The sequence below is a fragment of the Daldinia decipiens genome, assembly GCF_022478715.1.
Source record: "Daldinia decipiens strain CBS 113046 unplaced genomic scaffold F4813scaffold_7, whole genome shotgun sequence".
Classification (NCBI taxonomy): domain Eukaryota; kingdom Fungi; phylum Ascomycota; class Sordariomycetes; order Xylariales; family Hypoxylaceae; genus Daldinia; species Daldinia decipiens.
Window position 1 is genome coordinate 300,340 of NW_026054550.1, and position 20,154 is coordinate 320,493.

A 20,154-nucleotide genomic window follows, 5' to 3' on the forward strand; every position below is an offset into this window, starting at 1 on the left:
TCTTTTAGATAGTTACCGATACCCATGATGGACTTTCGGAGCACAAATCTTTGGAGTAAATTATCACTTCTACGACGCAGTCGCGCGGGCATAAGATGACCTTCGACAATGGGGAATTGGAGGGGCGCCCACCCTATATCCACGTGAGTACTTCCATCGTATGGGTGCATGGGCGTAGGATAGACAGCCCATACTAATTATTTTATGTTCGCAGACCATGCTCGCAGGAGGGCTTGGTGGAACTACGGGTGATATGCTGATGCACTCGCTCGATACTGTCAAAACTCGACAACAAGGTGATCCGCATATGCCACCTAAATATACCTCTTTAGGATCATCGTATTATACAATATTGCGTCAGGAAGGGATTCGACGTGGGCTGTATGGAGGATGGCTCCCAGCCATGATGGGCTCTTTCCCCGGCACAGTTCTCTTCTTTGGTACCTATGAATGGAGCAAGCGGCATATGCTAGACTATGGACTCCAGTCTCATATCTCTTATTTGTTAGCTGGTATGCATTAGGGTTACCCTTGGCGAAGCTTGTCCTGGCTTATACTAACAAATTCTCAGGGTTTCTCGGCGACTTCGCCGCATCAATAGTCTACGTACCCTCCGAGGTGTTGAAGACTCGCCTTCAGCTTCAGGGCCGGTACAACAACCCTTATTTCAAGTCCGGATACAACTACCGCGGTACTTTTGACGCTGCGAGAACCATTATCAGGACAGAGGGAATTTCAGAATTGTTCTCTGGATATAAGGCAACTCTATATCGAGACCTTCCATTCTCTGCCTTGCAGTTCATGTTCTACGAACAATTTCAAAGTTGGGCCCGTGAATACAAGAAGAGCCGAGAGATTGGAGTACGGTTGGAATTACTAACCGGAGCTGCCGGTGGTGGATTAGCTGGAGTACTCACCTGTCCCCTTGACGTAGTGAAGACCCGGCTACAAACCCAGATCGACCTCATCCCGGTTGTGAGCAAACCGAAAGATCGCTCGGCTAGAGAGACTATGTCGGGGCTTAAAGAGTCGGCTTTAAAACAGACACAACCTTTATCTCAACCCAAGCTGCAAAAGCGCCCCATATCCACATCATCACCCTCGACACACACACCGCGGCCTGGTGCTATTCCATTAGACGAAGATTCGATAATGAAGGGGCTCAAGCTAATTTATAAAACAGAAGGTGTTGGTGGGTGGTTTAGAGGAGTTGGCCCGCGGCTTGTCTGGACCAGTATACAAAGCAGTTGCATGTTGTTCTTGTATCAAACCATATTACGAAAATTAGAGGTATGGCTTCCGGTAGAGAGATCAGACATGTCTGCTTAACTTGACCTTTATGAAGGGAGGGCGTTGGATCCTGTGTCGGTGGAGGGTTTAAGGGTATTGTAACAACAACCCAAAACAAGTGCACGGCGTTCAAGGAAGACGGGGGCAAGAGGTAAACAATAGATGGACGGATAGAAATCTCAATTGTATGTGATTTTAAAATATCTTGAATCTGTGCTTGAACATTAGGCACGTACCTAACGTACCTAACGTATCTAACGTATCTAACGTAGGTACCTACATAACGTCCATACCTATGAGATGGGGGTGCTCCTGATGATGTATCCATATAATTGCATATGCATATATGCAGAGTTTGTTATCTTCCACCATGTGAAGAGTGCAGGTGATATTCTGCTAGGCGGGGTTCTACATAGGTCAAAAAACTGGGCCCGTTGTTTGCAGCTAATCTTTGTTGTAGTTGACCCACGTCAATCATCGCATTATCAAACCATGGCACCAGCAAATGCAAATGATGATTCCGCAAGCCCGCAAGCCCGCAAGCCCGCAAGCCCGCAAGCCCGCGAAGCCTCTTTTTATACAATTTCGACTACAACCTTAGGCGCATAGCATCCGCACTCTATATCCTATATCTATGAACCTCTAGCTTAAGAATGCTATGGGTTAACATCTGAACCATTTTCTCGACATGGCAGCACACGCTTCGCAAATATGCCACTCCCGTTGCCTATCCCGTCGAAGGCTGCGATTCATGCCCTCCGAGGGATTGCCCTGGGTACCTCATGCGCAATCGGCGTCATAGTCGAAGACCGAAGACGGCGAATCAGTACTTTGAAGACCGCCGTATCAAATAAGGAGAAACTAAAGTCGGTTAAAAGATATCATGGTATGGCAGTTCCATCTCCGGTACAGTTCGACGAAGCAACTTTCACACACGGTGATCAATTCCAATGGCCTCAAGTGGAAGACGATATAGCCAGGACTCACGATAGTCCTCGGCCCAGATCCTGTCCTCGACAGCATTCCCCCGAGGATGTTTCTTCAGAAGCCAAGCCTCCGGCATTTTTGAAATCGGGAAGCCTCCTAGAATCTTCGTCGATAACCACTACACAAGCCGAAATATCGCCCTCGCAAACCGCACAATATGGCACAGTCCATTCCTTAGATAGCGCTTGGCGGCTAACAAGGTTTCCGGAAATGGGATTCGATGCTCATAAGACTTGGGGAATGTATCAACCTACGAGCCCTACACCAATTCTTAAGCCTCGTCTAAATAGGCGCGCCCAAGCACTCGCAAACATAACCAGTATCCTGGCTAGTAAGGATGAAGAAAGATTAGATCGAGCTCTTAAGAAATTCTCTGATGCATCCCTTTCGTGTTATTCTCAGCACTTAGACGACGAATGGTTTGCCCTTTCTATTCGACTTGCTGAAGATTGTCATGCAAAAGGCCGTTTAGAAGATGCTGCTAAGCTCCTCGTTTCACTAACCAGTACTGGTCCCCTCGAGGAGTCCCAATACTTCGCCCATCAGCCCATACTTCTTATAAAGCATTGCCTACAGCAGGTAGATGAGAATGGACACCTTCCCAAGGAAGTCATATCTACGGCGACTCGCATCTTCCTAGCAGCATTTAAAGAAAAGCCTCAAGTGCATTTTGGGGAATTAGAAGATTTTGGAAGGCAGCTGATGGCCCAAAATCTCATGTTGAGTGAATTTCGCGTTGTCCATAACATTTACTGGAGAGTAATCAGTCTTGTCAAAAACGCAGCCGAATTTACGGGGTGGGCTATAGAAAAGCTTCATGAACACCGTGACCACAAGAGTGTACTCAAATACTTCTTACTGAATTACTCAAAGACAAGCCCCGATAACAGATCATACCGCACAACGGTTGATTGTGTCGTCTCCTCTGTCGAGGCTCTAAAGGGCTTGAAAGCTGAGCACGTAATCGACGCTATCTATCGGATGGATTGCCCAGATGAAGGTTTAATACGAACCCGTTGGATCTTGAAATTGCTACATGCACATTGGAATCGGAACCAAGATTTTCCAACATTGAAGGCGCTCTTTGACGGGATGTTGTCTCTACAGCTGCTAGACAAGGTCACACATCCGCAGGTAGTTTACCGTACAATGGTCGAGTTGTCAGCTAAGGCTGAAGAGTACGATTTGGCAAGGTCATATTACGAAGAGCTTCTTGGGAAGTATCCTGAGATGGCTTCAGACGTCGCCTTGAGAGGTCATATGGCTTTGCCAATGGCTAAAGCTGAAGACTGGGACGGCGTATTTAATGCTTTCGTCGAGATGCAGACTCTAAAATGTGGACAAGAAAATGAATATGACGACGTTTTCATCCCAATCTTGAAAATATTTGCGGAGAACCATCCAGCTGTCGAGGTCCGCGAATTTGTATCGAAGTATACCAGCGTTCTAGGGATACGCATGCATCGGTATATTGTCACGATGGTAGCAAACAAATACGGTCAATGCCATGACATGCCAGGCTTTGTGGCATGGTTACAGTACTGTAGCAAAGCTGGATATGCCATGGATTCAAGTTTCTGTAATTCACTCCTCCACAACTGCCGGACTAAATGGGCTATGCCCTACCACGAACTACGAGCCCTCTGTTCCGAATTCAAAAAGATCGATGCGTCCCTCGTCGACGACACAACGCAACGCATCTTAAGTCAAGCAGCGCTAAGGGCCGGCAAAACCACCAGGGATGGTGGTGTCAACCGAGCACTGTGTCCATCTCACATTGCAGTGGACAAGTTGGCGTACACTGGGAGAACGACTAATAGGCGGGACATCTACGAAGCAATGAATCAAGAAATAAGCAATAACAAACCGGCGACGGCGATTTCGATCTATCAGCGTGCCATACAACTTGGGATGCCCCCTTGTCCGCACTGCCTTCGCCTAGCTATATTAGCGACACTGAAAAATAGCAATAATGCCTCTGCTTCTGCGATGAGGTTGATTCAGGTTGCACACAGACGCGGCGAGGATGTGACCTCAGCAGTGTCAGTACTCATCAAATTCCAACTGGATAACTTCCAGGCGGAAGCAGCGGATGTTCTGCTTCACATGCGGAATTTAATTACTCAATTTGAAGCATCACACATCGTTATCGGTCCAGATGTGCTCACGCACATGGCCATGTTCTGCGTCAGGCTAGGCCACTACGAAAAGGCGGTTTCGCTATGCAGCCTGGCAATGGACAAGAGCGGGACTGAGAACCTCTGCTTCTCAAGACAGTGCTTCAGGGCACTACTAATGTCCTACCCGAAGCTGTTGGATTTGAAAGGGATGAAGCAATTGATTGAGGATTTACTCAAAAGCGAGTATGCCGCAGACAGATCCGTATATCTGTATCTGAAAGCGACTACGAGGCTGGTCAAGAAAATGGACCCCGATCGCACTGTCGATTCTATAGTAGATATTCTAGAGTATGCTAAGGAGGAGGTAGCGAGACGGCGAGGAGAGACTAGGGCGGAAAGTCAGCATATCGCCAGGGAGACTCTTAAAATCATGAACGAAGCATTAGCAGACATGCAGGCGTCGGAAAGGGACAAAGGCCTGGAAAAGCAACAGTAGCAGTAAGCCTTACGAGAAGGTAGCGGTCCTTTGAGTGGCTGCTGCGCGGTGTTGCGTATTATTTGTATATACCCCGATATACTTCCTGAGTAACTAGTTGTTGATTATACAGGATATCTTTGAAACATGCACAGCATACACATTGTCTATTTGCAATGTTGGCTTTTAGTTAAATTTCAACTCGACAGCCACTTAACTCACCATTCCTCGAGTTGGAAGACCGTACATGTTATCAAGGTGTGTATAGTATACCTAATCAACTTGAATCCCACTGACCGGAGTTATTTAAATATTGCAAGAACATCCGTTAGGCCCTAGTTTTTCATATTTCTCCATGAGTTAATGAAGAACGGAGAACGGAGTATTTTGGTTATAACCTGACCAACTTACTATAATAAAGTGAAGGATAATGGTGTTGCTCAACCCGTGAAAGTATTCATGTATTGAACTAATATCTTTCCATTGGACAATTGACTAAGGGGACGGAGTGGGGTCATTGATATAACCACTGCCTAGCGGCTTCCAACAATTTAGCTATCGGGCTTGGCAAGCATGTGCTAGCAGACTAGCAATTGAAGCTAGCCAGGAACATGACCAAAAGAGAAGAAGGGGAAGAAAAAAAAAAAAAAAAAAAAAAGAGATGCTCGAATCTTTGGAATCGCGTGGTGAACCGATAAGGGGCAGAAAAAATGAATATCACTATACATGGGACGATTCGTCGAACCATTATGATCTGAGAGAATCGGTTTACTTAGGTTTTATTTTATTCAATACTTCGTACCATTTTATAATTCTACAACTCGACCCTTTTCGCTTTAGCTCCAATGACCCCTAATTATTATTCTAACCTAGTCGTGCAGCTCTTTTTTTAATACCGAAAAGACTAGTATTTAAATAAATATTCAAGTCCCATCCCGTCTTTCTTTCTATTACAGAACATTTCTTAGAGGTTTATATTTATTGCGATACCCACCCATTAAGACAAGACCGTCTCACCGACAAGACAAGACAATCCTTTTTGCCATCGACCTCGTAACTTGGTTCATTATTATTATTATTATTATTATTACTATACTTTAGATACTTCTAATAACAAAGCTCGCCTCCGACTAAATACCTCCCCCCCCCCCGCCGTTCCCTATGAGCGAAACTACAGTCGTCGTAGAAACGCTCGCCGAGCGACGAGCTAGGCACCACGAGGCCGAGGTCGTAATAGTCGGTGCCGGCGTCTTCGGGTGCGCCGTTGCATATGCTCTAGCCGAGCAGGGCAGGAGTGTTATCCTCCTCGAGAGATGGCTAAAAGAGCCTAACCGAATCGTCGGCGAACTGATGCAGCCAGGCGGTGTAAACTCTCTCCGGAAACTGGGCTTAGGCCACACCATCGACGACATCGACGGCCAGCCATGCCACGGCTTCAACGTCTTCTTCTACGGCAAAGACGTCCGCATGCCCTACCCCCGGATACAAGGCCTGCTTGGTCTGGACGGAGACGAGAAGGCAAATGGGAACGGGAGTGCAAAGGTTAAGAGCGACGAACCGCCACGACCCCAGGGCCGAAGCTTCCACCACGGCCGCTTCATCTCACAGTTACGCAAGGCCTGTCTCAGTCACCCCAACATCAGCGTGTTCGAGACGGAAGCCATAGGCACCGTCAAGGGCGACCACAACCCAGAAATCCTAGGCGTTGAGACGCGAACAGTCAACGCCACCACCGGCGAGAAAGAGCCCGACTGCTTCTTCGGACAATTAACCATCGTCGCCGACGGCTACGCCTCCCGCTTCCGCAAGCAGTACATCAACGAAACTCCGATAGTCCGCAGCAAGTTCTACGCCCTCGAGCTAATCGACTGCCAACTCCCTAGCCCCGGCTTCGGCCACGTCATCATCGGCGCCCCCAGCCCAGTCCTCATCTACCAGATCGGCACGCACGAGACCCGCATCCTCGTCGACGTGCCCGAGAAACTCCCCGAAGCCGCCCCGGCTAACGGCGGCGTCCGCGGATACATGTCCAAGGTGGTCCTGCCCGCGCTCCCCGCCTCCGTCCAGCCCTCCTTCAAAGCCGCCCTCGACCGCGACTCCAAGATCCCGCAGAGCATGCCCAACAGCTGGCTGCCCCCCACCAAGCAGTCCTCCACCCCGGGCCTCGTCATCCTCGGCGACGCCATGAACATGCGCCACCCGCTGACCGGCGGCGGCATGACCGTCGCCCTCAACGACGTCGTCCTGCTGCGCGACCTCCTCGCCGACATCCCGGACCTGTCCGACACCGCCGCCGTCGCGCGCGCCATGGACACCTTCCACTGGCGCCGCAAGAAGCTCACCGCGATCATCAACGTCCTGGCCATGGCCCTGTACAGCTTGTTCTCCGCGCGCAACAGCGAGCTGGCGAAGCTGCAGCGCGGGTGCTTCGCCTACTTCGAGCGCGGGGTCACGCGCGAGCCGATGGGCATGCTGGGCGGGCTGATCCCGGATCCCTTGGCGCTAGCGTACCACTTCTTCTCCGTCGCGTTCGTGGCGATCTGGCTGGATTGGAAAGCCACCGGGCTCTGGAAGGTGCCGCTGCTGTTCTGGAATGCGTTTTGGATCCTGTGGACGGCCAGCCGGGTGTTCTTGCCGGTCATGTATCGGGAGGCGTTTGTGTAGACCGGGTGGTGGTAATACGTTCGGTAGGTACCTAAGTTAAGTGCTATGTGGCGATGGTTCGAGGAGGGACTTTTGGTCTCGGTATACCCTGAAGAAGAAGAAGAAGAAGAAGAAGAAGAAGAAGAAGAAGAAGTAGGAATGTGGACTTGGACTTGGACTTGGACTTGGACTTTGAGGTCCGTTATCGAGTGATTATGAGAAAGGGGGATGTCTGTCCGCCCTAGAGGATGATACACACACACACATATACAAACATGCATGCATGCATACGTCTCTGCTCGGTATACTTGGGCTTGATATCAGTCGCCCAGCGAACAGGAGAAAGAGACATGAGAGGAAAATGAAGATTAATTAGATCTACGGCTTAACGGATATATATCAGTATTTAATTGTAATGATTCAAATGAGATTGACAAGATTGTTTAGTGGCTTGTCTGCGAGACGTGTTTGGATGTCTTAAGTTGGTAGGCTTCTACTTATGATCTACTACCTCATCCCAATATGAAGCGTATATATATGTAGGGACCTAAGTATACGAAGGTCTTAATGCTCTGCTTAGGTCTTCAACGGATGTTCAGAGGCAGAGGTCGTAATCGTCACATCGCAGCTTACATCACCGCTTAACATTTAAAGCAAGTAGGATAAATAAATCGGGGCGGAAATTTTCTCTATTCACTCCATCGGATATCCATACAGCGTTGAAATCAAAGGCCATGCAGTATAATACGACTGCGCTGATTGTATAGAACCAGCATGGGCTAATTCATAGCCTACCCCCTATTCCATCATTTTATACACCGAGCCCTAATGTTCTTATGCATCTCCTCCCCCTTTAGCGCCCTACGTCAGCCGTCGCCGGTACACGCCCATCATCCAGCTGGCCCTTAGCACGGCGAGGCCGATAGCCATCTTAACGCTATCCTGTATAACATTGAGCTTGCTCCCGCCGACCTCGTGCCAGTCAATCGGCACCTCGGCAACCTTGATGCCGGGGCTACTGCCAATAACAGCGCCGTCGCTGCCGAGCACCGGGACGGCGGGCGCGGACTCGGCCAGCATAAGCATCTCGATGTCGAAGATCCAGCCCTCGGCGTGCATGTAGGGCACGATATGGGGCAGGGCGGCGCGCGAGAAGAGCTTGAAGCCGCACTGGGTATCGCGGATGCGCGAGGTGGCGGGGGGTGTCAGGATGGTCAGGACGAGGTGGAACGAGCGCATGAGGAAGTTGCGCAGCGCGGATCTCTTGACGACGGCCTCGCTGCCGACCAGGTGGCCCCGGCTTCCGATCGCGACGCCCCGGTGGCTGCCGTCGACCACCTCCTCGCACCCCTCGACCAGCTTGCCTAGGTCGCCGAACCTGGACGCCCCGTCCGCGTCGGCGAACAGCGCGTACTCGCCCCTGACGTGTCGCAGCCCGTGCGTCACGCCGCCGCCCTTGCCGCGGTTGCGCTCGAGCGTCACCACGCGCAGGATGTCGTGGAGCTGGTGCTTGCGCGCGAAGTCGAGCGCTACTTCGACGGTGCGGTCCCTGCTGCCGTCGTTCACGACGATGATCTCGTATCCGGCCAGGTCCTCGCGCGGCGCGTTCTTAACGTGCCTGTGGGTGGGGATAGGGGCTCGCTTGGGGAGGGCGTTGGGCTTCGGACGAGGGTCGCGGCCGAATGTGGCGTCGAGGTATTCGACTGCTTCTTCCAGGGTCGGTAGGATGCGGTCTTCCTCGTTGTAGGCGGGGAAAACGACGCTCATGCGGACTTCGGCGGGCTCGATGGATCCGGTATCTGCGATGTCGGTTAGGGTGGGATCGTCATTTGTGGCCCTGGCCTCGCTTGCGTGTCGGTCGGCTAGCCATCGGTCATGCCAGCATGGGAGCTGCCGTCTTTCGGTCCCAGTGGGTGTGGTGGTGATATAAGTCTTCTCGGAAGGGAGGACGGCTCGGGGTTTGGGTGCGACGAGATGGAGTACGGCGTAGAGCTGCTACTAAGTTAGCCAGCCTACTAAGACATTATATTTATATTATAGTGAATAGAGGAGGTCCATACGCTGTAGAATGCAACAATGACCAATGCTGCAAATGCTGCAAATAATATATGCGGGGGCGTCTCCTTCAAGGTCGAGGCGATCAAGTTGAGAAGATCCATGGCTGCGATCCCCAGGCGCGACAGGAAATCAAGCACGTGAAGGTGTTCACATTGGAGGTGCTTTTCCTACTAGAGTTTTCCAGCGGAAGAGGGATTATGGTAAGATCGGATGAATAATTAAATGACGTATTGTTTGCATTGGCCAGTCGTCACTTAATTGTCTTTTAAACTTGCAGGTGCTCCCTTATCCATAAACTACATGTAGAAGTCGCATATCGATAATTACTAGGTACACCTACAGCTTTTGGAGCAGGTGCTAAACGACGCGGCAGAAGAAGCCACGTCTCTAGGGCTAGCCAATTAGAGCACTCAAATGCCTCAGCTCTAGCAGTTCGTCAGGGGATCTGCCGCTAATAAACTTTAGGTAGTTACATAGCTTAAAGACCCTTACAGATTGACGTCACATCTTCATCTCTTTTACATCTCGTTCAGCTCTTTCAGCTCTTTCAGCCTTATATCTATCAATTAACTTTGTTTTACCTCTTAAACTTACAAAATAGTTATAATAAAATATACAATTCGATATCCATATAGAGTATAGAAAGTCTTGACACTGCCTCGGCCATTAGCATCTGCACCCCTAGGGAAGTCGTCGGATACCTTTCTCCAGTGGGTAGGTCTATCGAGTACAACCATATCGATACCTAAAGCTGAGGCTGCTGCGTATATGCTTGTTCCAATTCCTCCATGGTCAGGGCTAGAAATAACCCTGTCTACAATAGCTAATGAGTTGGTATTGGTTGTCACATCTATTACGCTACCCTTAAGCTTAAAACCCCTAAGTCATCTCATAAAAATCATCTTGCTCTACCTCCTTTGGTAGTAGAAGAACGGCTTGAAATCAGAGTTTTTCTAACTTAGATATTAGATATCAGCTTGTCTCAATACACAATCTAAAGCTAACCGATACTTCTAGTAAATGCAATTGGTTCCTGGGGGGCGTCTCTTGGTGGTGCTCTCTGCCCATCAAGCCACCTGATTGGCAGATATGCTCCAATGACGAAACAATTAGCAATTATGAGTATGCAATTTAAGTCACCACCTGGCGATATAATAATAATAAGAGACAACTTTCCTTAGTTATCGAAAGTTCATCCGTCATTTATTTTGTATATACACCCAGCCGAAAAAAAGCAAATGGTGGCTTTCTTGACCGATACTCTACCGGAGCAAAATCTACGAAGCCACAACGATAGGCAATAAGAAAAGGGAAAAGGGCCCGCACACGGAACAGACAATGCATGCTGTTAGGCGAGGTCCTGCAGACATGCGTCAAGACCACAGGAGGCCACACGTTGAGACGCCCGACTTGGTCAGCATTTAGGGGCGAGCTTGAGGTGATCTCGCCTAGCGGTCGAAAATTACGCCAGCAGGTAGCCGAGCTATCATTCCTTGCTAGTGAGATATAGGAGGGGTTACCGTATATTCGAAAGGGATGAGACATCAAGATCGGTGAACACGATTCTTAATCCAATAATAGCTTAGGTTACAAGGGTCTATTTCTACGCATTCCATTTTTCAGCTAGGTAATCCGAGCACTTGGGAAACCAGTCAAGTCCATCTGTCAGTATGCAGCTTCGAAACACGACTTGATTTGACATGACAGTCCGTACGGCCTTACACAACCTTTCACTCGGATATGACACAGCCGTTTTCGTGTGGCCTACCGGGGCGTTTCTCTGCGAGACTGCAACAACATGACATGACGACAGGGCGGGAGGGGAATTATTTGCGTTGGCGTTGATGGCGTCGTCATAGCCGCGGACTAGAATCTCCTGTTGATCTGGGGTTGGCTCAGAAATGCAGAAATGCCAAAAAGCAGCCGCCAGACCAGATCGGGATTAAGCCACAGTCCCTCCCATTCACATCATTCACATCATTCACCTCCCCTGCTCCCGATCCTAGGGATGACATCATATCCCAACTCGACCCCTGGTCCTTCTTCCCCCATCGAATTAACCGCATTCCCGTTTATTCGATGATGGCATTCGACACGTATGTGTGTAGGTATGTATATGCCCGTGGAGTCTCGCTTCGGTTACTGCCGTGCGACTGTATCACGACCCCCTCGTCGATTGGTGTGTACATATTTGGTATATATATATGACCTATATATTCGGTATGGGCAACCCATATAAACATTTTCCCCCTACATTATAGTTGAATACCTACTCAATACCCAGTAAAACATATCATCCTCTTAAAACACATAAGACGAAGTGCTTAACCTAGTCCCTTTCTCTCTACCTAAGTTAAGAACAAACAATCCTCCTATTTAATACCACACACAACATGGTAAATCTCGCCCCAGTCAACCCGCGCAACTACATGCCCTCGCGGGCCCACCCAGAACACCGCTCACGGCGCAAGGAGCTCGAAAAAGAGCACCCATTTACGTGGAAAGAGCCGTTAGTACTAGGCATGATCGGCATCGGACTAGCCTGGAACATCGAGAAGCAAGTCCAGAAGCACGAAGAGCGGAAGGGGCGCGAGGAGCAGCAGGGCCGAGAGAACAGCGATCGTCGTCGTCGAAGAAGAGACCAAGAAAGCCGTGACGGCTCATACGATCCTTCGAGCCAGGGCGGCGAGAGCAGGAGGAGCGAGAGCACTAGAGACGGCGAGGACAGGCGGAGGAGCCAACATAGGAGCGGCGGCAGCGATCACAGCGTAGGGAAGGACACGGCGGACCTCGAGCGCAGCAGAAGAAGCACTCGTGACCGCGTGCAGTCGGTTGATATGAGACGGCACGAGGACCCGAGGTATATCACGAACGACCGGTATTACGAGCAATCTCGGTACGACAGGGGATACAACGACGACAACCGGAAAGAATGGGATCGGGAGTATCGCGGTAGAAGAAGCCGTCGCGACTCCTGGTGATAATCCCAACAATATCGCGCATCACTCTCCATCAAGGCCCAGCCCCCCCAGGTCTCGGCGCCCAAGCTACATACTACGCCCCCATGCTCCTACCTAATCCACATCATCTATAAATTGCATATGGCTAGATAGGCTGGGATCTATATCAGTGGGGAGAGTAAGTGGGTATTTACCTATTTGCGACCCCTTTTCAGGAAGAGTATATACTCCCCAGCAATGACCGGCGCCTAGTCGTGTCTGAGGTAGTGAACTATTGAGCCATATGGCCCTTTGTACTTGGGCCGTGGAGAATTGCCCGTCATGACAGCAAAGGTGACGCCGACGCTGCATATACACTTGGACGCTGCTGTATCATATACCGTTACATAAGAATTCATGAGACTATGAGCAATGAATAGCATACGCACATCTAGACTTAGTTTATTTAGTATTCTATTTACCACGTTTCTAAAAATGCAGTTCTACTTAACTCTGCTTCTTTCCGCAGTTTACCCCTAAGCGAGTGTCTTCTCAGCCACCTCAACTAGGATCTCAAAGTGCTTCCTAACGTGATGCTCCTCTACCAAAGGCGTGGCTGGGTTATGCCGGATGGCGAACACGCCGCCGACCACGGTGCTCGACAGGAAGATCCGGCCCTCCTCCACCACGGCGTCGTACATCTTCTTAGTGAGCTCGTTCTGCTCCTCTAGCGTTGACTCCTTCTTCACCAGCTTGAACACCGTTAGCGCGAATCGCGGGCCCGTCACGATCTCGAAGAGGTCCGGCCGCGTCTTGACGAGCTCTCCGAACGTCTCGGCAAGCTTGATGTGCTTCCGGATGTGCGCACGTAGACCCTCGATCCCATATGTGCGTATCACGAACCAGACCTTGAGAGATCGGAACCGCCGCCCGAACGGGATCTGCCAGTCGCGGTAATCAGTTACGAGCCCGGAGTCTGTGTGCTGGTTTCGTAAGATCGGTAGTGAAACGCTTAGGGCGTCTATCAGATGCTTGCGGTCGCGCACCCACACGGTGCTGCAATCAAAGTTTACTAGCAGCCACTTATGCAAGTTTGTGTTGTAGCTGTGAAAGTGCTCGAAGGGCTTCGCAAGGTACTGGTACTCGGGGCAGATTAACGTGGCTCCTGCGTACGCCGCGTCGACGTGCACCCAAATCTCCCCAGGGCCTGCAGGCGCTAGCTCTTTTAAAACCGATACGATACCCTCCATGTCGTCAATACCACACGTATCGGTAGTTCCGAGGGTGGCAGTTAAGTAGAAGGGCTCGAGGCCCTTGGCACGTAGTTCTAAGACAACCCGGCGCAGCTCCGCGCCTGTCATCCGGTAACCATCGGCAGCGTGTACGGGGACGGCGCGGAACCTAACACCAGCGATTTGGGCGCCCTTCTTAGTAGCACTATGGGTGGCGGCGCTACCAAGGGCCACAAGCTTGCTGCGGCGGATAGCAATCGCATCCTCGCGTTCTTCCTCATCGGCGATATGCGCCGTAGCCTCATGCAGATACTTATCACGAGCAGCCACTAAAACAGTGGCGATAGCCTCGGAAGCGGTGCCATGGATGACGCCGCCACCGTTAGTAGGTCCAGTAGAGAGGTAGCAAGATGGTAGGCCAAAAGCCTTAGCAAGCCAATCAAGCACGATGGTCTCAAGCTCAGTAACGGCGGGCGAGCAGATCCAGTTGAAGGCAGCACCGGTGAATGCGGCAGAGTACATCTCGCCAAGCATAGCCGGGAAGCTGCTGGAAGAGGGGAACCATGCCAGGAAGTTGGGTGATTGCCTAATGAATTTCCGTTCCTCGTTAATCTCGAAGTTCTCTTTAGACGGCGACTAACGAATGGATAAGTAAAGAAAGGGTACGAACCAATGTGTTATGCCGGGGAGGATCTTGGACTCAAGATCTTTCTGGATATCAGCCCAAGCCTCGCCATTCTGAGGGGCTTCTTCGGGTAGCAGTTTTCTCAGATAACCAGGCTCAACGTTTGAGACGACACGGCGCTCCTCGATGGTGTCGTAGTATTTGACAACTAGAATAATTTAGTTGTGGTGAGGTAAGACTTGAGAAGGTGAGGAGACTCACTGTCGTCGATAGACGATATAGCTGCCTCCCGAAATTGCTTAGAGTCCATTTTGCTTGCGTTGAAGTAAGTGCCCGTATTCAATTAAGATGTGGTGGAAATGAATTCCCAGTCTCGATGGAAGAATGTATAAGATGTAAGATATAAAATCGAGTTTGAGGATGACAACAATTTTATAATATAACAGGTACCTAAACTAACCTAGACCTAAGACATGCAAGTTACAACGGTATAGTACATTGAGTAAGGTACCTCTTTCCTACCTACGCACAATCAACTTGGTAACTTTGCTCCACCTCCTCCCTAAAACGCAGCCCGGCCCGAATTAAAAACGGTCGATTTCTCACTCTTACACAACCAGACTTATATCGCAAGAAGTGACGCGGATTTCGAGGCCAGTGCTGGATGACTTGGCAATGTAGAGACATGTGTACCTAAGTTTATACAGGTGTCTCATTTTAACTATCGAATTTCGGGACATGCCCCCTTTGGAAGTTACATATCTTCCTACGACCTAAACTTCTCCTGCCACTCCCTATAATGATCCAGCATATCCCTCGTAACCAACTTTGGCGTCTTCTGTATCGCCGTAAGCAGCACCCCCATAGCCGAGATCCCCTCATCCTCATCCGCATCCCAGAACGCCTTGTCGCAGATCCGCGCGACCTCTGCTCCCGAGTACCCCTCAGACTGGCGCGCTAGCTCGGGGATGTCAACGGTCCCGTCTTCCGGGAAACCTAACTCCTTGGCTTTGGCGGCAAAGATTGCCTCGCGCGCCTTAGCGTCCGGCAGTGGCACGTAGATCAGCTCGTCGAAGCGGCCCGGCCGCCGTAATGCCGAGTCTAGAAGCTCCGGCTTATTCGTTGCTGCTAGCACGAACACCTCACCGATGCGCTCGAACCCATCCATTTCTGTAAGTAGCGTGGTGAGCGCTTGTACGCCTCCGCTCGTACTACCGCCCGACCGCGATCCCGCGATCGAGTCGAACTCGTCGAAGAATATGATACTGGGACTGGCCTCGCGTGCTCGCTTGAATAGATTGCGGATCGATCGCTCGGTCTCGCCCACGTACATGTTCAGAAGCTCGCCTCCCTTCACGGCGAAAAAGTTGAAGTCGGATTCTGTCGCCATGGCTTGGGCTGTCATTGTCTTGGAGCAGCCGGGTGGGCCGTAGAGAAGAACTCCCTTTGGCGGCTTCGACATCCTCGCACGAGGACCCTAGTTTTCGTTATTAGCTGCTATTACTTAAATTAGATAGGAAGCTGAAGACGTACCGTAGGGCGCCGGAGAACTCTCTGCAAGGCAACTTTGACATCCTCATAACCGCCAATATCGCTCCAGCGCACGGTAGGCGGCTTGAGGTTTATGTCGTGCATAGCTGTAGGTCGCACCTCGTGCAGTCCTTTTGTCACATCATCCCATATCAGGGGTTCCGTTTTGGAAGGACTTCCCACTCGCTTCCTCCACGCCCTGGTAGCACGATAGAGGACTTTCCGTAGATCTGCGCCGGTATACGCATGCGTCCGGTCACCAAGATCTGATACGTATTGATCAAACACACCCGGGGCGAAGGTTGGTTTGTGATAACGGATGATTTCTTTGCGTCCTTGTGCATCCGGGACAGGAAGACCAACATGTTCCTCGAACCGGCCAGGTCGTTGAAGTTCGTGAGGGATATCGTTTAAGAAGTCAAGGCAGGTAGCAATAACTAAGACATGCGGTCTCCTGTTTTGTTGGCGCGCCCTATTCGATAATGCATCAAGCCCCTCGCCAATTGTCTCAACCATAACCTGGCGATTGGACTGTTCCTTGCCTATTATCTTTGTTATATCATCTAATAAGAGAATGGTAGGACTGCGCTGCTCCAGGGCAGTTTTAAAACAGGTCTGGATAGTTGACGACTTATCACTATAGCCTAATCGAACAACTCTGCCCCAGTTCGTCGCAGCGATATGATCAAGTAACATCGACTTCCCCGTCCCATGACTTCCATGTATAACTATCCCACAGGAGTAAGTTGGTGTAGTGTATCCTTCAAACTCGACATCGAAATCGTTGAAGAATTCGTTAAGTTCTTCTATTTGGCGCTTCATTCCTGGAAGCGGGCCAACTTCTAATTTACCCCTAGTCTGGACAGCGTCTTCGTTGGAAAACTCGACGACCGTAGATCCGGGAGCGTACTTGGCAACACCATCAGCTCTGCCATTTACAGATACAACCACAAACGAGCGCCGTGATCCGTTTAAGACGATTTCATCAAATGACATGCTCGGCAAGATGAATTCAGCTATCTCTATTGATGTTGTCAGACTAACGATACATGAATAGGCGCCGAAAAGTAAAGTATATCAAGAAGGACAGAAGTCAGATTTAAGAACAGAAAACGTTATGATTCTATCGTATATACTTATACATGAACCCATAAACACTACTCTCGTCTTGATCTAGGGGTATTCACCACCAACAGTAACCCAGCTCATGATTTGATGCTACTAAGTGTAAAGAACGAGATTTCGAAAACTCACCTAATCGATTCTCAAGATGATATTGCCATCTCGTCTGCTCCGAAGCAGGTAACGGGACAGGATCCGGGGTTATTTCTCTCATGATAACCGCCCCAGCGTCAGGAACCGGCCCATTGCCGGGAGTAACTCTAGCGAATTGGCCCAGTTCTAGACATGCCAGTTTCTGGAATACTCGACTAATAGAGATAATATTATTGGCAACATTCTTATCTGGAGCTGGCCACGCAACGGCCTCCCACCGAGTAGGCCCATCCGTTTCGACGTTGCAGAGATGCGCGGTAGTGAAGCCCCCTTGAGCAAAGGTGGTGGGATGGATGAAGATTTTAGCTGCGTTTTTATACGTGGGATTCTTCTGGTTGGCTACATCTTGCGGCTGTAGCCGGACTTTGAAGTCGTCTTTCCCCATCGCTGGTGTGTTTTATAGATATATGTATAAGAGGGTTTTAAGTGACTTGAAAATCTTAGTTAATAACCAGGCGGGTCGTTCTTAGTAGATTTATAGGTATGATTGATAGTACTGATTATAATAGTATTAATCATTGTCGGTTATCAACCCTTGGGTGTCTTCTATTTATTTATTTTTTTCGGAAGAATTCATTTATGAAATAGAATCATGAAGTACCTAGGTTAAAGGTGTAGATGGACGAGAAGATATCGCAGCTACGTCTCTTGTGGGATTAGATCACCTGCAGTTAAAAGCACAGTGTGGGAGCCACTACGGTGATACCAAGTAGGTACCCAATCAACCCTATTTGTACTACTCTATATATACCTAGGCTATCTTCATAGCGCTATACCAGAGATAATACAGTATAGATTGCAACTTCCTTTCCAAATTCTAAGCCCTACAAAAAAAAGAGAAAGTTGATTAGTTCAGCTCCAACTTTTCCAATTCTCTCCAGCTTCGACTTACTCGAATCTGCACTACACTGCAATGCGCTGGGCGTCACAACTCGCCCCCTCATGCTCCTACGACAGCTCCACAGGCCATCTTCACGATTGGTAGCCGTAGCAGCATGGCGATTATCCCATACGGCGTTGCTGCACGGTAGCACCACCAGTCCACCAAACCCCTCCACCTCCTCCCCAACACCCCCCCAGACCAACAGGGACAGCGACGGCGACAGCAACAGCAACAGCAACAGCAACAGCAACAGCAACAGCAACAGCAACAGCAACAACCAAGATGACGCACCACAACCCGGACGCCCACGCCCACGCCGACGCCCCTCCCTCTTCGCGCTGCTCTTCCCCGACGAAGCCAAAGCCCTCGGCAAAGACACCCCTCCCAAACCCTCCTGGGCCTCGCATCTCCTAGACGACCCCCCGCAGCCCTCCCCTGACACCGACCCCAACGACGCCGACGCCGACGCCGACGCCGACAGGAAGTCCGGCGACGTGCCCCTGCGCGCGAAGAGCATGCTCATCCTCTCCGCCGCGAGCAAGCACCTCGCCGAGAGCGACTTCCTGCGTCTCGGGCCCCAGGGCGCCCACGTCGAGGGCTGGGTCGGCGGCATCTCGCGCGTCATCCAGGCCCGCGACCCGGACACCCTGCAGCCGCTGGGCCACTACTTCGTGCTGTTCGACCGGGAGGCGGCGGCTGCCGCGTACTGCGACGAGGTCGAACGCCTGTGGCAGCTGGGCAAGGCCCACGTGCCGGGCGCGCATCACAGGAAAGGGCCGTCCCCCGCGGTACCCGCGCCCCCGGGCCTGCCGTCCGCAGATGGCAGCGGTCGCGACGTAGCGGCCGACCTGGCGGCGTTCACCCTGGTGCCGCCGAGCCAGCGGTACTACCTCGACGTGTCGAGCGGGTTCAGCCGCGTGCGGATCGAGGAGCTGGATATAGGCGGCGTCGCGTTCGTCGACCGGCTGGCCGACCGCGCCGGGTCCAAGCACCTGGTTCTTGTTTCCGTGGACGGGGGACGCATATCGCTTGATTGGCTGCGGCAGGCCATCGAGGAGGACGGCAAGGATCGGAATCTGCCGTGGCGAGTGACGGATCTCGAGAACGGTATCCTGCCCTTTGGGAAAAGCATCCTCAAGCAGGAGGATAAGGACGCTCATGACTTCGAGCAAATTCTTCGGGACCAGGCTGCACGGGTAGCGGGGGGTGAAGATGGGGCTAGTGGTGAAGGGGACGTGGAAGGGCAAGGGGTTGAGGCTAAGGAGTCGAGCATAGCAGACGATAGGGGGTATCGCCGGTATCCCCGCTTCATCATTCCGTTCGTGGATAATGCCGAGGCGCACCGCTTCGTGAGGTATTGGCACCGGCGGCAATTCAAGATACGTATGGACTTCGAGGGGGATAAACCGGCAACGTGGGACGAGACTAGGATACTCAATACCTCAGTACTGTGGTGATGAGTACATACATACATACATATACATTCCACTTAAGCCAGCCAGCCAGCAGTCATGTTTCACGGCCCTATTTTACGTACTTAGAAGTACTTCAGCCTTCATTAGTGACATATCATTCTACGCAATACTAAATAGAAGAGCGAATGGCCTAATACAGGCATCAAGGCTTTTCGTAACGTATATACTTGATCAGAAAGAAGAACCGACGATGACTGGAAAATGTATTAGACCCATATCAACCAAACTCCGCCAATATAGTATCGCCCTCACTTAAGCCCCCCAGGCCTCATTCTTCCTATGTAGTTGTGTGTGTTGTGTGTGTGTGTGTGTCATGTGTGGCTCTGAATGTCTATCGTGAAGCAAGCTAGCCTTTGCCCTTGCTCTCTTCTTTCTTTCTGGCTAGCTCCTCCTCCTCCTCCTCTGCCTACCCCCGTCCCCCCAGGTAATACAACATTCGTGCTTCTTTCGGTCCTCGGGGGTGTTTCCATAAGTCATATGCCTCGGTCTACAGTAAACTTTCGCTTGATAACATGAAATGTGTGCCAGGCCACCTCTCCCAGCTTGACTACCCAGCTTGGTGGCTGGCCCTTACTCTCTCTCTCTCTCTCTACCATCGCCATATTATCCTCTCGCTTCGAAC

General features: G+C 50.7%; 8 protein-coding genes across 8 annotated transcripts; 5 read left to right on the forward strand and 3 right to left on the reverse strand.

Annotated features, from left to right (window-relative positions):
• Positions 1-95: 95 nt before the first annotated feature.
• Positions 96-1,329, forward strand: F4813DRAFT_386943 (mitochondrial carrier; the record flags this gene model as incomplete). The annotated part of the gene is made up of 3 exons (XM_049246491.1): positions 96-143; positions 215-512; positions 572-1,329. The coding sequence occupies 3 exons, from the start codon at positions 96-98 to the stop codon at positions 1,327-1,329; spliced, it is 1,104 nt and encodes a 367-aa protein (XP_049102038.1).
• Positions 1,330-1,709: 380 nt separating this feature from the next.
• On the forward strand, positions 1,710-5,244 carry F4813DRAFT_312425 (uncharacterized protein). The gene is made up of 2 exons (XM_049240891.1): positions 1,710-5,130; positions 5,193-5,244. Exon 1 carries the CDS (start codon positions 2,002-2,004, stop codon positions 4,891-4,893), a length of 2,892 nt encoding a protein of 963 aa, XP_049102039.1. The 5' UTR covers positions 1,710-2,001; the 3' UTR covers positions 4,894-5,130; positions 5,193-5,244.
• Positions 5,245-5,508: 264 nt separating this feature from the next.
• Positions 5,509-8,044, forward strand: F4813DRAFT_350875 (SE-domain-containing protein). Its single transcript, XM_049242345.1, has one exon. It carries the CDS (start codon positions 6,034-6,036, stop codon positions 7,534-7,536), a length of 1,503 nt encoding a protein of 500 aa, XP_049102040.1. The 5' UTR covers positions 5,509-6,033; the 3' UTR covers positions 7,537-8,044.
• Positions 8,045-8,376: 332 nt separating this feature from the next.
• Positions 8,377-9,957, reverse strand: F4813DRAFT_401063 (glycosyltransferase family 2 protein; the record flags this gene model as incomplete). Its single annotated transcript, XM_049248354.1, has 2 exons — positions 9,576-9,957; positions 8,377-9,507 (listed from the first exon to the last, which is right to left on the reverse strand). The coding sequence occupies exons 1-2, from the start codon at positions 9,672-9,674 to the stop codon at positions 8,377-8,379; spliced, it is 1,230 nt and encodes a 409-aa protein (XP_049102041.1). The 5' UTR covers positions 9,675-9,957.
• A 1,585-nt stretch (positions 9,958-11,542) lies between these two features.
• Positions 11,543-12,600, forward strand: F4813DRAFT_312554 (uncharacterized protein). Its single transcript, XM_049240895.1, has one exon. It carries the CDS (start codon positions 11,967-11,969, stop codon positions 12,552-12,554), a length of 588 nt encoding a protein of 195 aa, XP_049102042.1. The 5' UTR covers positions 11,543-11,966; the 3' UTR covers positions 12,555-12,600.
• A 370-nt stretch (positions 12,601-12,970) lies between these two features.
• F4813DRAFT_350881 (pyridoxal phosphate-dependent transferase) lies at positions 12,971-14,814 on the reverse strand. The gene is made up of 3 exons (XM_049242346.1): positions 14,631-14,814; positions 14,415-14,577; positions 12,971-14,330 (listed from the first exon to the last, which is right to left on the reverse strand). Exons 1-3 carry the CDS (start codon positions 14,677-14,679, stop codon positions 13,049-13,051), a joined length of 1,494 nt encoding a protein of 497 aa, XP_049102043.1. The 5' UTR covers positions 14,680-14,814; the 3' UTR covers positions 12,971-13,048.
• Positions 14,815-14,831: 17 nt separating this feature from the next.
• On the reverse strand, positions 14,832-17,859 carry F4813DRAFT_312624 (AAA-domain-containing protein). Its single transcript, XM_049240897.1, has 3 exons — positions 17,154-17,859; positions 15,903-16,921; positions 14,832-15,846 (listed from the first exon to the last, which is right to left on the reverse strand). The coding sequence occupies exons 1-3, from the start codon at positions 17,557-17,559 to the stop codon at positions 15,136-15,138; spliced, it is 2,136 nt and encodes a 711-aa protein (XP_049102044.1). The 5' UTR covers positions 17,560-17,859; the 3' UTR covers positions 14,832-15,135.
• A 1-nt stretch (position 17,860) lies between these two features.
• F4813DRAFT_312581 (uncharacterized protein) lies at positions 17,861-19,877 on the forward strand. Its single transcript, XM_049240896.1, has one exon. The coding sequence runs from the start codon at positions 18,117-18,119 to the stop codon at positions 19,512-19,514; it is 1,398 nt and encodes a 465-aa protein (XP_049102045.1). The 5' UTR covers positions 17,861-18,116; the 3' UTR covers positions 19,515-19,877.
• Positions 19,878-20,154: the final 277 nt, after the last annotated feature.

Coding starts and splice junctions, on each gene's coding strand:
- F4813DRAFT_312425 (XM_049240891.1), top strand. CDS start 2,002: ATGCCACTCCCGTTGCCTATCCCGTCGAAGGCTGCGATTCATGCCCTC.
- F4813DRAFT_350875 (XM_049242345.1), top strand. CDS start 6,034: ATGAGCGAAACTACAGTCGTCGTAGAAACGCTCGCCGAGCGACGAGCT.
- F4813DRAFT_312554 (XM_049240895.1), top strand. CDS start 11,967: ATGGTAAATCTCGCCCCAGTCAACCCGCGCAACTACATGCCCTCGCGG.
- F4813DRAFT_350881 (XM_049242346.1), bottom strand. CDS start 14,679: ATGGACTCTAAGCAATTTCGGGAGGCAGCTATATCGTCTATCGACGAC. Junction 14,578..14,630: donor TATATCGTCTATCGACGACA/GTGAGTCTCCTC, acceptor AAATTATTCTAG/TTGTCAAATACTACGACACC. Junction 14,331..14,414: donor CTCCCCGGCATAACACATTG/GTTCGTACCCTT, acceptor GAAATTCATTAG/GCAATCACCCAACTTCCTGG.
- F4813DRAFT_312624 (XM_049240897.1), bottom strand. CDS start 17,559: ATGGGGAAAGACGACTTCAAAGTCCGGCTACAGCCGCAAGATGTAGCC. Junction 16,922..17,153: donor TCATCTTGAGAATCGATTAG/GTGAGTTTTCGA, acceptor CAACATCAATAG/AGATAGCTGAATTCATCTTG. Junction 15,847..15,902: donor GAGTTCTCCGGCGCCCTACG/GTACGTCTTCAG, acceptor AACGAAAACTAG/GGTCCTCGTGCGAGGATGTC.
- F4813DRAFT_312581 (XM_049240896.1), top strand. CDS start 18,117: ATGCTCCTACGACAGCTCCACAGGCCATCTTCACGATTGGTAGCCGTA.